This window comes from Polyodon spathula, chromosome 1 (genome assembly GCF_017654505.1).
Source record: "Polyodon spathula isolate WHYD16114869_AA chromosome 1, ASM1765450v1, whole genome shotgun sequence".
Lineage (NCBI taxonomy): Eukaryota > Metazoa > Chordata > Actinopteri > Acipenseriformes > Polyodontidae > Polyodon > Polyodon spathula.
Genome location: NC_054534.1, coordinates 27,769,317 through 27,784,835, shown reverse-complemented (window position 1 = coordinate 27,784,835; position 15,519 = coordinate 27,769,317). Strand labels below are relative to the sequence as shown.

Genomic DNA, 15,519 nt, shown 5'->3' with positions numbered 1-15,519 from the left:
TTCACAATGAAAATACATTTAGACAATTCAATAACTGATGTTGGGCTGCTTACACTGCTGATATATGCAACATCTACAACTGGCCAACTGACAAAAGCCGATGCCAGCAAACCTAATCATTTATAACAGTTTTCATAACTCAACAGCAGGGGTACAGTTACACAGGGCTCAAGATACTGTACATACTGCAGAACTGCAGACTTTACAGTATAGAAAGCTCTTGCTGTAGATGGCACTTGTACAGTATTATAGCAGTCCCTCCCACGATGCTTGCATAAAACAAGATCTCACTCTCAGGGGGATTCTTGTTAGTCTTAAATCTACAGCTATATGTCATATGTATCTTCTTAACTCCCCTCAGCTGTATCCCCGGATTCAGACGCACATGTATAGGAGTTCCAGCTTGGACCCCAGTCTGACTCGCCACTTCCTGATAGGGGATACAGTCCACTAACCTACATTTTTAAGCCACTGCTGCATTGCTGAATATGAAAGGAAGGAATGCCTGGATTCTAAGCCCTAGAACACAGGTGCTGAACGAGCACATATAATACCGTAACAAAAACATTGAAGCCACATGAACTACAGTACAGCACAGCACAAGCACCCTGCAGCTCCCTTGTAACACAATATATCGAATGCTATTGAAATTCTGTAGATACTGCAGTGCGCCGCAGAGTAAAAATGTCATTTGTTGTCGGCCCTCAGTGTTCACATCAGCCTCCTCTGTACTGATGCGAGCTGACAAGGGCAAAGGCTCTCTGCTCACAGACCATGGGTAACGTGCACAAAAAACACAGAACCTCTCACATTACAAAGCAAAATCTTCAAAATGAATGGAGTGCTCTCTGTAAATATAGCACTACCTGACAACACCTGAGAAACACAGCACTCAATCCCTCTGCTTCTCCACAGGTGCTTCACTGTATCAGTTCCATAGGATATTTTCCCCTTCTGCTTTTGTTCAGCTTCCATGTCACATGAGGTAAATAGTGTGCTCGGTTGAAGCAAAGAACAACTCTGGTCCAATTCAATGCTCAAATCACATGTCCAGCCCCTGCCAACACACATTTTTACACTGGAAGAAATAATAAAACAGATCACACAGTTTGTTTACTTCAGTGTTGATGTTTTATATTAAGTTACCAGAAAAAGGAAGTTTAAATAGATACTGTACTGCTTTGTTGTAGTCACTGCACATAAAAAGTCGTTATATCCTTGAACACCTTATATAAAAAGGACAAATTTTTCAAGTTCATGGAGCATGGTGTGCATTTTACATGCTGTAGCCTTTACCATATGTGATTAGCATAACCAATATAACCCAAGACTTCAGGGCTTGAAAGCTGGTTATGACTAGCCAGGTTCCCATCGTTACACTGCATGCGACTGTGTGTTTAAATTAGGGGGAGGGGTCACACTTGGTGAGTTCCTCAGGCTGCACAATGCCTTTTCATGTAAAATCAAAATCAATAAACAGAGACTAGACAAAACAAATACTAAAAATGACCCGAAGAACTTTGAAACAATCAGTTTCATAAGCAACTCAAAATCAAGGCACTCGAATCATGCTACAAATTATACAAAAACATATGGGAGGTGAAATAAAAGGTCATTCTTTTTATTTGCAATTCAGAATGTTGATCTCCCTAAAAGTAAATGTTGTACTGAAACTACAAATCCAGCCTACAGTACTACTGTAACGTTCCAGTAGCTACTGCAAGGCAAACCATAACAATCCACTTAATAGTTTTTATAAAAAAAATCAAACTCAGTGGAAATGAATGGAAGTATAGGTCTGCAGTGATGCTGCAGTATCTTGTCCCACAGCACCACATTAATAAACGGTACAGTTCATTTTAGATGAGCAACGTCCATGAAGGATTATTATTTGTTAGGTCTTGTTCACATTGGGTTGAACACAAAAAAACAAACAAAGTCTCAGTTCAATTCCTTTTTTTTTTTTTTTTTTTTTATTTTTTTTTATCAATTTGCTTGGTGTTCACACTTACAAATGTAGAGTTTGTTTGGGCATGATATGGAGTTTGGTTTTTGGTTCATTTGTGATCACATTGCAATTTGCAAGTGAATGCTGTTTGTTTTGTCATGATTAGTGGACAGGATGTTTACACTCTCTGCAGTGCATCTTGATATCTTTTAAGCTGACAGTGACTGGGGGATGAATCTGGTTTTTGTTCAATCATTTTTTTCGCTACTGAGCTGGAGGGAGAGCAATCTCTTTGTCAAGTTTCTCTCACTGTCCATACTATTTCACTTAACATTTTGTGACCGAACTTACATTTACACTTTTAAATGTTGCAGAATGGCACACACACGGAGCACAACGCTACCAACCAACTACACAGAAACAACCAGGAAACTTCACTTCCTCCTCCTCTAGCTGCTTAAAGTGTGTGGTTGTTGCCTGTGTGCAAACAAACCGAGTTCCCTCATTCTGCTAACTAGACTAAAGTTAAAAATAAAAATAAATAAATAAATGCCCACAGTGAAATATAGGCTGTACTGTGTCATCTTGGACAACAGCAACTAAATAACACAACATTATTTGTATTTAAGATTTCAATCAATAGTTCAGCATCTAGAGTCATGACAGCACAGTATATATTTTGTTTGTGTTAACTTTCCAAATCCATTTTATAGTGAAAATATTAAATACAACTTTAATCGCTACAGGTAATTAAAATGAAAATACAACATAAACATTTAAAGCAAACTTGTAATTACAGAGTAATAAACTGAGCTACAGTGCAAAAAGTTCAACCAACTGAACAAAGCAGATGACTTGATATATTTATCATAAAAGTAGAGCTGGAAAGTGAAGTTTCAGGGTCAGGCATGCCCACAGTCATGTCCCACTGTGTGCATTTGGCTCTGAACACAGGCTCTGCAAGCTACAAACTCCACAAGTCCATGCGCTTCACACAAAGCCTACATGGAAACAAACCGAGTGGAAACCACCACAGCTCAAGTCTTAGAGTGTTTTCATTCTGAAAGTAAAACAATTTTTTTTTTTTTTTTGAAATATAGGGTAGTACTGTTATTTCCTAATTGTTATGCAACAAAAGTATAAAAAATGGCTATTATTCCCCACAAACTTTGCTTTTGTGACCAGGACAGTGGTATTTACAGCATAATCGTAAATCTCGAAAAACTACTCACTTCTAAATCTTTTGCAGTCATTTTTGTATTACTTTAGTATAAATACATGTTCATTTGGATTCATATGTTGTTTTTTTCTGACTATGTGAACGAAAGGACACACATTTGCCCGTTTTCCCATTGGAAATAGTGATATTTTGAAATATCACTGTCCTGGTCACAAAAGCAATCTTTCCATACTTGTTCATTACCGAGAAAAAAACAACATATGAATCTAAATTAACATGTATTTATACTAAAGTAAACGAAAATGACTACAAAAGCAGAAGTGAGTAGTTTTATTCGAGATTTACGATAGAGCTGTAAAGTGAACTGTCCTGGTCACAAAAGCAAGGTTTGTGGGGAATAATAGCCATTTTCTATACTTTTGAGGCATAAGCAATTAGGAAATAACACTTACTACCCAGGAACAAAAATTGTGTTACATAGTGTTATTATTTAGTCAATGCACGGTTGCCTGGTAATGTATTTTACAATTTTATATTTAAATGCAAATTCATCAACTGCACACGACAGAGCACCCTGATACTGTAATAATATGCAACTATCCATGTAACCAAATTAAAACATTCCTGTACCTTCTCAGAAAAAAATGTGTTCTCACATGTTATATAACGCTACTGCAATGGATAATACAGTAACACGTTACTTCTGTGTAAGTTCCTGGTAATGCAGATGTAGCCTAAACAGTGGTCTACCATCATTTCATAATCTGACCACTCAGCTGGGGGAAACACTGTACATAATCATACAGTTTAGTTAATTCTCAAAACAATTAAAATAAACAATAAACAACACATCTAGAGAAATAAAACCTAAAACTAAAAGAATCTTGATCACCGTGAACAGTTTCTCGTAATAATATTTGCTATGTTTTAATTTAGGTTTTGGAAAGTACAATACTGAACAATAACTGAGAAACTTTTTAAAAAGCACAGTGCTGGAGCACCAAATTAGCAGTACATCAAAATAGTACATAACAGCTGAATCATCCTTAGAAAGCAAAAAATCCAAAGTGAAAGGCTACTGATACTGTACAAATATAAACTGTAAAAGACCTTCCACTACTACTATTTTATATGTAGATTTATAACCTTTGAATACATGTTTGCAGCTACCATCACCTGACAGAGAAAGCCTTTGTACAGTTCACAGCAGCACTGTATTGTCAAAGGGCAAATATTTCCAGGCAATTTCAAACTGCTATGACTTATCTTACTGCATTTTCATGCAGCTATTTAGTAATATTATTGATTTCTTTGGCAGATGCCTTTATCCAAGAAAGCATATAAAACTATAACATGTACAGTATTTACTAGAAACCATTAAAGTCTCTTAAATCGTAACTCTGTTCCCTCAATAGCTTTCTTCTATTCAGATACTAAACAGAAAGTACCGCGTGATAAAGAAGCTGACTTTTGACTTATGAAGAATTACATCTGAGGGAATTTCCCACCCCCCCTCAACAAAGCATTTTTAATGGTTCAGACTCCAGGAGGCCATACTGTAAATACTTGAACTTCTCATGATAAAACATACAACCCCCTACAATCATAGTGAATGTTAAACAGTGAAGTTTATAAAGAAATGTCCTACAGCGAGCAGATTCTTCTTTTATACTGGAGAGCTAAAGACAGTTGTGCTTATTGAATACAACAGGAGCAGACTATAGTACTGACAGGGTTGGGGGTTATTTTTTTATTTTACTGCCAGGTTAAAAAAAAAAAAAAAAAAAAGAAAAAAGGATTGCAGATTGATTTCCATTCCTGTCGATGCCATCTTTATATCCTGGCTGCTTGTGTTGTAACAAATATGTAAGCATTACGCTAGGGGCTGTGGGGTATGTGACAGTTTGCATACACCTGGAAGTTTCTAGGGATACACACACAAACACACACCCAGGATAATCATCCAATCGGAGGGAGGAACAGCACTTTCAAATTCCAATGCAGTGTGTCAGTTCACCAGGTTTGAAAAAATAAAGTGCACAAGTGAATGTTTACCAGAAATGTCTACAGTTTGTTCCAAAACATAACAGCATTAACAAGGATTAACTTCAGGGCAAGTCCAGAAAAGCCATTAAAATACCTTTGGCTCTCACTTCCCATAATTCAGTTTAAATCTCTTAGCCTTCAGCACACTATGTTATTGAATACGAGAACCAATAATGATACTGTATATGTAGCCCCAAATATAATTTTAATTACTAAATTACATTGTATTAATACAATTAACTAAAAGGACAGCAACTTCATATAAAATAAATAAAACAACTAACACTGCACAGTAGGGGTGTGCCGATACATCTATACACATGACACATCGCAATACTTTTCTTGACGATACGCTTATCGATAAGGTGACCCATATTGTTTTGTTTTTTATTTTAAATTTTTTATATGCATATAAACTTAATATAAAACAATGTTTGTGCATAATTTGTGTCAACACTGTTACGATTATTTATTTGTATGTATCCCAGCAGCCTCACATACCAAGTGTAGCTAAGGATGTTACGTCAAGCACACAGGAAGCTGAGCGCAGGCGGGTTATTAATGTTCTTAAACCATCTCATAAAGCTATGGAGGTTGACACCGAAATTCATCCTGATCAGGCCTGTTTAAAATTGTGGATTCATTTTGGTTTTAGCTGCGTAAAGCATTTGCCTCAAGTTCCTGATAAGACTCGAGCAAGGCTCGAATCAAGTATTCAGGGAACACAACCAATCTGAGTTTTCACTTAAAATAACACCATCAGATTGACGGCACACGATCTCCATCAGTGTTACACACAGAGCCACGGCAAAGGAAGTGAGACCATTTGTTATGCACAACTTACAATTGAAAATTTTAGTTGTTCAAAATTATCTGCAACATCAGCGCAAGCTAAAAATATAACCCAGTCCATAGTGTGTTTCATTCGCAAGGATTTGCATCCCTACTGTACTGTAGAAAACGAAGGGTTTCAAAAAATTATAAATACTTTGGAGCCAAGGAACGCTGCCTGTCATTATTACTGAAAATGCTGTTCCCGATTTATACCAGTGTGTTAAACGACAGATCATACAACAGCTTTCTAGGGCAAAGAGGGTAGCGCTCACATGTGATAGCTGGACCTACGTGACAATTACCCGTCGCCACACATCAGCAGACTGGTCTCGAGCATCCTCCAGACAAGGGCTTTACTGGAAAGCTGTACTGGTGAGAACATTGCAGATCTGCTAAAATCAGATATCGACAAGAACCCTGCAATATTGACCGACAATGCTTCCAATATGGTTATTGCTGCTCGTAAAGCTAAAGTGACATACATTGTGTTTTGCTCATACTTTGAATTTCGCGTCTCAGTGTGCACTGAAAATACAGTAGCTTGCTTGCTGGGCAGAGTTAAGCCAATTGTAAGAAAAACCTCAATATATAACAGAATTGTATTTCTTTTAATAAGAATCTGCATATAGAAATTACTTTTTATTTTTCTATTTTTTAATGTCAGGTTCAGAACTTTAAGAAAAAAAATGTTTGTTTTCAAGAACTGTGAAGAATGTTAAATTTATGACTTACAGTATTTTGTATTCTTTTTAAAGAAATATTTTAAAGCATAAACACGAAACAGCAAAGCAGCCTGTGAAGCTTTTTTGAACCTTGTTATTGTTAACATTTGCACAAACAAATGGGACAATAGTTGTGTGATTATTTTTTTTATGCTTCATGCTTAATTTACTGTATCGTGATACGTATCGTATCATGACCCTTGTATCGTGATACGTATTGTATCGTGAATACACTGCTGATACCCAGCCCTACTCCAACAACCAAGTGCATTCTTAATGGTTTTAGCACTGCTTTTAAGTCTGGTACTATTACACACTTGTCATCCTTACTGCACAGTCAACATCATCCATACACGTTTTAATGAGGTTCACCACTGCAGTGGCCCCATTCTAAAGATCCTGGTTTCAGATTCCTACTATAGCTCAGCTATGTTGTTATAGAGCAGCTCTATGGCATTTTAAGTCAATGCACCTCCTTGAGCATCAAACAGCCCAGATGTAACTAAGGGAAGAAGCCCAAATATACCCCTGGATACACCAAGGCCTCACTGTACTAAACTATCAGCCCAGTGCCAAGCCCAGAACACAAAGCTCTACTGTGAGTTTACTATAGCATACCGCACAAGCTGTAACACTTGCAATCTAAGACGCTTTTTCACAAATATTTTTTGTGGCCTCAGAAAAACATATTGCTAAAAATAAAATGGAAGTAGAATATTGTTACAGAAGAGTGCCACTCACCTATTGTAACTGAAATAGCATCTTTCTTATTATTACTGAATTTAGACTTATAACAAATGCTTGCTTAAACAGATTAGGCAGCTTTCATTATTGTGTGTTCTGGGATGATTTCCTGTGACACATCTTATGTGCGTCATTGAAAGGTTGACTTCTTTGTAGAATATACAGAACCATTTTAAAGTATAATTTGCAGGTATCCTGTCAACTGTAATCTAGTATACTTGTTAACCACTTTAAAACCAAACATCTTCCAAAAAAAGGCATTTGCAGAATTTACAGCAGCTTTATCAAAAGACACATTTTTACCTGAGATATTACAGTATGAACACACTGTTGCAATCTTCAGTATCACCAGCATACTGCGATGCCTGTGATCAAGCGTCAGCATATTTGAAATGCAGCAGAGTTCTGCAGTAAGCAATAAATGCAGAATGGGGGGGTTAACAATATATTACTGTAAAAAGAGCAGAAGCACAGTAATGCTGTACATACAAGACTCTCAAATTACAACCACCACTGTCAACTAGAATAGGTAAACAAAAGTATTAATTCATTCCAAACAATAATTCAACTGTGTATCTTTGTAAAGTGTAGGCTATTTTACGGTAAGCCAGTTTTAGGATTCACTCAATGTACTGTAACTGACTGCTCATTGTTAGCATTCCTAATGTTAATAGCTGGAACCGCACAAATTGACAGGCTGGCATACAGTAATTGGCTCACAAAACCAGAGCAGCAGCAGCAGGCTCCTGTTAACAGTAAAAGAAACTCTAAAGGATGATAATTTGAGGATCTTTAGTAACATGTAGTTCCTGCAGTCAATCTTTCAAACTACAGTGCCTATAGAAAGTCTAAACCTAATTTCAAAAAATAATGAAAATAGTATTTTTTTTTTCATTTATCTACACATCCTACCCTACAACTTCCAAGTGAAAAAAATATTCTAGAAATTTGTAGAGAATTCATTAAAAATAAAAACTGCAATAGCTTGGTTGGATAAGTGTCCACCCTCCTTCTAATAGCAATCCTAAATTAGCTCAGGTGTAACCAATTGCCTTCAAAATCACACACCAAGTGGCCTCCACCTGTGTTTAATTGTAGTGATTCACATGATTACAGGATAAATTCAGCAGTTCTTGTAGGTACCCTCTGCTGGGTAGTGCATTTCAAAGCAAGGACTCAACCATGAGCACCATGAGAACTCCGGGACAAAGTTGTTGAAAGCTTTCAAAAGAACTCCGGGACAAAGTTGTTGAAAGGCACAGATCAGGGGATGGATATAAACAAATATCAAAGGCCTTGAATATCTCTTAGAGCACGGTCAAGACGATTACTAAGAAAGGGAAGGTGTATGGCATCACCAAGACCCTGCCTAGATCAGGCCATCCCTCCAAACTAGATGACTGAGCAAGAAGGAGATTGATCAGAGAGGCTACCAAGAGGCCAAAGACAACTTTGCAAGAGCTACAGGCTTTTATGGCAAAGACTGGTCAAAGTGTGCATGTGACAATAACATCTCAAGCATTCCACAAATCTGGCCTGTATGGTTGGGTGGCAGGAAGGAAGCCATTACTCAAGAAAACCCGCCTTGAATCCCGTTTGAAGTATGCAAAAAACACTCACGAGATTCTGTAGCCATGTGGCAAAAAGTTTTGTGGACTGATGAAACTAAAATGAAACTTTCTGGCCTAAATGCAAAACGTTATGTTTGGCGCAAACCCAACACACCACATCAGCCAAAGAACACCATCCCTACTGTGAAGCACAGTGGTGGCAGCATCATGTTATGGGGATGTTTCTCATCAGCAGGAACTGGGGCACTTGGGAAGGGAAAATGAATGGAGCAAAGTACAGAGAAGTCCTTGAGGAAAACCTGCTGCCCTCTGCAAGAAAGCTGAAACTGGGACAGAAGTTCACCTTTCAGCATGACAATGACCCAAAACACACAGCCAAAGCTACAATGGAGTGGCTAAGGAACAAAAAGGTAAATGTTCTTGAGTGGCCCAGTCAGAGTCCTGACCTAAATCCAATCGAAAATCTGTGGCATGACTTGAAGATTGCTGTGCATCAGCGCTCCCCAAGGAACTTGACAGAGCTTGAACAGTTTTGTAAAGAAGAACAGTCAAATATTGCCAAATCTAGGCATGCAAAATTGGTAGAGACCTATCCCAACAGACTCACAATTGCTGCCAAAGGTGCTTCCACCAAGCAGTACCTCAGGCAGGTGGAGACTTATCCAATTATGATCTTTCAGTTTTGTATTTTTAATATATAACTTTTTCCCCCTTAACACTGTGGAGTATGGTGTGTAGATAAGTGGACAAAATCCTCATTTAAATGCATGAAACTCTGAGGCACTGACACAACAAAATGTGAACAAAGTTCAAGGGGGTGTAGACTTTCTATAGATACTATACAGAAGATTACTTTAAGCTAACTTACTCTACATTTAGTCTTCAGAGACTTCTAAATGCCACTATTAGCTAAAGCTGAACACATGTAAGATATTAAAATAGGGCAATTTAGGATGTGGTAATGTTGATTCTGTGCTACTGCTTACTGTACAATACATCTGACACATACAGTAAGGGGCACTTTTCTGAAAGCATGCAAAAGAAAAACCACAGCCACTGGACATAAAATTTCAGAAGTACACTACAATACCATTCAGACCCACCAATACTAATCTGTTAAAATAGGGTTAGCCTACTTACTGTGAATTAAAACACAACATCTCCAAAGCCAAATTTTAGCTTGGCAGTATAACAGCGTTTGAATACAGCAGTACATTTTTTTTTTTTTTTTTTTTTTTGATTACATTTTGAATTCCTTGGCTAAACATGTAATGGGCACAACATTTGAATTACAATAAAGAAATACATAAATACTAAAGTACTTTGTCTCTGCACTATAAACACTTGAGTAGACACAGTGGTGTCAGACTGCACTGCAGTCAGTGTTTTAAAGGGTAACACTGCTAATCAGAACAGTTCCAAAGACTTATGATGACACTGCTATAGTCCAACACCATCAGTCAATCCATATTTTTTGTTATACAAGAACAAAAGGATAGGAGTATTTTGCAAATAACTGCTCCTTTGACATTTGGGTTTCCTAAAGCATTTATATTATTACAAAATAATATGTTTCAATTATTCAAAATTCTGTCGCAAACTTTTACTATACTAGTGGAAGTAATTACTGCATTAAAAATGATGACATCTGTCAGGAGTAAGAAAAACCACCTACACGTATACAAACCAGAATGCTTGAACCTCCACAGGAACTAACCTCAAAACAGCTGGCAGCGCCCACATCTGCAAAATCCTACACTGTAGGTTCTTCCATTTGAAGAGCAGTTTGGGGTTGGGATTGGGATTGATGACTATTTGTACATTTCACACTTCAGTGCTTGAAGAATAGTAGGATCTTACTCACAAAACTAAGTTAGGACTTCTTTGACTCTTTCAGCATTAGTGCAAAAGCCCAAACCTTTACTTCTCTATTTAGTCTGGTGTCCTATATTGAAATAAGTCACAGAAAAGTGATACAAACTTAGACAGGTTAACTGGTCTGTTATGCTGAATGGCGTTATTTTTCCTTGACCACAAACAGGTCTGAGGTGTTGAAAGTATAAAGAATGTTTTTCAAAGTCTGTTTATATTATGAAATAAACCAGATTTTCATAAAACTACTCTAGGCTGTTGTTAAAAGAAGCTGGTGTAACAGTTCCCTCAACATCAAAGTATAATTTATTCATAAAAAGCTTACTTTTATAAACTCATTACAACTGTGAATTGAGCTATCAGGCATTTCCACAATAAAATGTCTGCCAAGAAAACACTTTGTTGTTTGGAATTACAAAGTCATATTTACTAGAATCCCATCTTACCAGCCTGTAGTCACTGAGAGAGTTAAGCTTTTAAAATGAATACCTGTTGGGAGGTTTTTACTAAAAATGTTGATCAGCGAAAGAACAAAGCCTCTTTAATTACTTTCAAAACAAACAATGTAAAACAGTTGCTACAGGTACAAAGGTAATGTGTGTAGCCTTTCAAACTTTCAAGTACAGTAACCCTTACATGTAGACAAACATTAGACTCAATAAAACGGTTACAACTGCAAAAACTGCAGCCAACCAGTTGGCTACAACAATTTGAAGAATTTATATTTAAAAAAAAATAAAATGTAATTAAAAAAAAGGGATACAAACGGATAGTTACCAGTACACAGTACAGGGTTATTTTTAGATAGCAAAGTATTACAAACATTTTCAAAGAACCTTATAGGCACATTTTTGGGTAAAAAAAGGTCCTTACTTAAAATAGGTGCTCTAAATAAAACATAATAAATATGAAATGACTTCTGGGTATTATCTGAAGCCAACATAGAGTAGGATCTTGTTGCACTAAACCTATTTTGCAGCTACTTAGGCAAATCTTCTGAAAGGAATGACACTTCAGAAATTGGGCAAAAATGGTTCAGTCATATTGTTGGCAAATAGAAATAAAGCAAGGCAACATTTTAAGAATTTAAAGAAGAAAATATTTATTTTTTTCTACTGCTCTTAGGCATGGGTCTGATTTAAGTGACTTTAATGATTTTAAAAGGACCCCCCCCCCCCCCCCCCCTTTCTATTTGGAAAAGGAGACATTTGTTTAGGAGTTGTTTTGTTCAAATGACAATATACACCCTGCCTCCACAATAGGATCAACTAGCACATATTATACGAATTAAGTTATACAATTCAAAACATGTTAACTGCCCACGAAGGCGCCTCAGCCACCTGACGACTGCTGTATACACCACCTCAGACTGGGTCCTACAGCAAGTCCCATGAGTTTCCACCATGATTTCTGAGGGCATATGTTAGCGTACAGTGCTAAGGCAGAAACTGGAGGTCTTGCCAGGACTGAAAGGACTGTTTTATGTTCTTGCTAAATATGATACCGACATACTGTAGTAAACAACAGTTTTAAAAAAATTATATTCCAAAAGCTTGCAAACACAAGGCAAATAAATGTATGCTATGCTGCATTCTGATGGGACTGGGAAGACATCACAAGCGGTGACAAACAGTTCTAGTGAGCGCCATACCATGAATTTCACCAATATCCAGAATCATACTTGAACATAACCTCTCAATGACTACATTTGGATTGCTTTTGGCAAATCATGAATAGGGCTTTGTCTGCCATACAAATGGTTTCACACAAGAGATAGAGATATTTTAAAGAATAGATCAGAGTTCATGCCACATTTTCCATTCTTCAACAATGACTCATTAAAGCTGCAGGTTGCTGTATTGCCTGTGTGAATGAGGTGGAGCCCAGGCATTTTACCTTTCAAGGTATCAGAGACAACAGTGTTACCTAATGGAATGCAGCCAAACTACTGAGACACCCAAGTCATCCATTATCTGTTCACTACTGCTCCAAATTCAAAATGTCAATCACTATACTGCTACAAAATACTGTACCTTTACCCTACTTCATCTTATTTCCAGACCCCCTTGCCCAGCTGTTGCCACTGTGTGATTACCTCTACCCTTCCTGCAAATACAAATAGTCAACATACTACAGTATTTCTAATAACCTTTATCGTAAAGTATGACACAACCGAATTCATAGGTATCATTAGTGAATAACAGTTATCTGTAATGTTTCATCCCTGTCTGCCTCCTGGAGTATTATAGAGGAGAATATTAATAATACAAGGGGAAACAAACCATCGTGCGACTCATTAGGGTACTTTCTATACTATCCATACGTTTTCGGTATCAAGTTTGTATGCAATGGTGCACAGGAGGACATTACAGTAATGGGGAGCTCGTGTCTGCTCACGTGTTATTGAGGCTCATAGTCCAAGTTCAGGGAGTACACTTTTAAAATAAATATCAAAACGTTTCCGTTTAATCGGTTAACTCGAGACTGAAAAAAGGAGGACATTTAGGAGTGTGAACTATGAAGATGCACAGTTCACACACTATCATTATACAAACAACGAACATAATCTTACTCAGCACCAAGAAGGATATCAGGGCTTAAGAAGAAAACGTGTTTCTGTTGTCTTAGCATAGACCGTCAATAAATACAACTTTCCATAAATACATATATATATATATATATATATATATATATATATATATATATATATATATATATATATATAACATTTACAACAAATCAACAAAACTGATTTACAAAGCTGGAACAGTTTTATCTACCGGTAAAAATCCAACAGATGCAGAACATGACCAATTCAAATATTTAAAACAAGAAGCTGAATTAAGGATCTGACTAAATAGGTAGCTAACAGATTCTAAGTATTAACATATGTTTATTTATTTATTTATTTATTTATTTTTATTATTAAGTTTTATATATAACGTCATTATTGTATGTTACACTCCTAGCCAGTAACATGTGTAGATATGTGGAGTGCTTTGCAAACATACAGCTAGTCTCTGTAGGTTGCCGGACAGCTAAACAAAACTGTTCTTGATGATTTTTACTTACAAATATTTTAAAACACACACTTAAAGGTCCATGCAAACTAAAGAACAATCAACTTTCCAAGAGAACAAATAAAAACGAAATTGTACACAACATAAAAACATACTGGTTAATATACTACCAACAAGAAGTGAATGCCTTTTTTTTGAGCGTATGAAAAGTAATATTTCCGGAGAAGCTTAATCAATTTTCCTTGTCAAAATGGGAAAGCAAATACCATATCCTTAAATCCAAAAATATTTGCTGGTTAAATGCAAAACTAACTCATGCCGTACAAAACTTGTAACGTGCTGGTCACAAAACGTCTGTTTTTGTATCAAAATATTTCTCACCGTCAGTTAAGTAAATCACACTGCAACCGCGAGCCCCAGGAATAGACAGAAGATCGCTCTCACTCCTAAAGCTTCCAGAATATGATCAAAGCAAAATAAATCCGTGCAATGTAAAGTACTATCAGTCAAAGTTAAATAAAATATAAATGTCAACAGTACCCTATTCACAACAGAATAATAACAGTAGCTATTCACAATAGAATTATATATATATATATATATATATATATATATATAATATATAGATATTATACACACACATATGTCCATGAAGATTGTACTTTCTGGTTAAATAAAATAAATACATCTTCAAATCGCGCTAGCCAAGCCATATCCAGCTGCAAAGAACAATTCCCATCAATATAAACAGCAGCACTCTTCCCGATGTAAATACAATCACACTTGCTAAAAAACGACCAAAACAAAAAAGTAAAAAAAAAAAAAAGTCAATACCTATTTGGAGAAGAGATCATTTCCAATGATGCCCTAGATGACCCATAATCAGAACTGTTCTCTGTATTGCATTGAATGTTCAACAATTCCTGAGTAGCGGTAAATGGACTAGTGTTACTCGTATAAGAAACTGAGCGGTTATTCATAGAACTATGCTTAGCGTAGCTTTGCTGCAGCAAGGTCGGCTGAAATCCAGCGGGCGTAGAAGTCGATAAGAAGTGAAGCTGCGCTGGTACAGGAGCAATTCCGGACTCGGGCGACAGCAGCAGAGACTCTGGTTTATCCAGATCTACGCTCCTGACTTTCCTTAGTTCTTTACGCCTCCACGATTTTTGCCTAACCGCCTCTGGGCTGTTAGGAGGAACGAGTGCGCTAGTAGTATTACTGTGATAAGAGTTCCCACCGTTACTGTCGTTATTCACATCACTAATTCCTGACGACGAGGTCCGGATCCCCGTCGCCGCCATTTTTTGTCACTGAGTTTATCATTTAGGATCTTTGGGAGAAGGAGTAGAGTGAATTGGGGGAGGGGGAGAGGGGAGGAGCAAGAGTGCCTAGCGGTGTTTACATACAACCGTAAAGAGCGTAACTAGAGCCACATGTTTTGCGTAAGTACCACAAAAGGTTTGCACTGTAATGAATGAGTAACGTAGAGGGATTCACGAAAAACAGATGGTACGTTCAAACAAACTGGCAGTGTAGCGTGAGAAATGATGTGGTGAAACATACAAAAATAGGAGCAGTCATA

At 36.9% G+C, this 15,519-nt stretch overlaps 1 protein-coding gene across 3 annotated transcripts in view; it reads right to left on the bottom strand.

Annotated features, from left to right (window-relative positions):
- The window catches only part of LOC121316750 (mitogen-activated protein kinase kinase kinase 1-like), a 45,674-nt gene extending 30,418 nt beyond the window's left edge, over positions 1–15,256 (bottom strand). For 2 of the 3 annotated variants that reach the window (XM_041251896.1, XM_041251903.1), the window contains exon 1: positions 14,772–15,256. In XM_041251896.1, the coding sequence (XP_041107830.1) occupies positions 14,772–15,238 (467 nt within the window). In that variant the 5' untranslated portion in view covers positions 15,239–15,256. The remainder of the gene's footprint in view (positions 1–14,771) is intronic. The other variant, XM_041251921.1, reaches the window with a different exon arrangement.
- Positions 15,257–15,519: the final 263 nt, after the last annotated feature.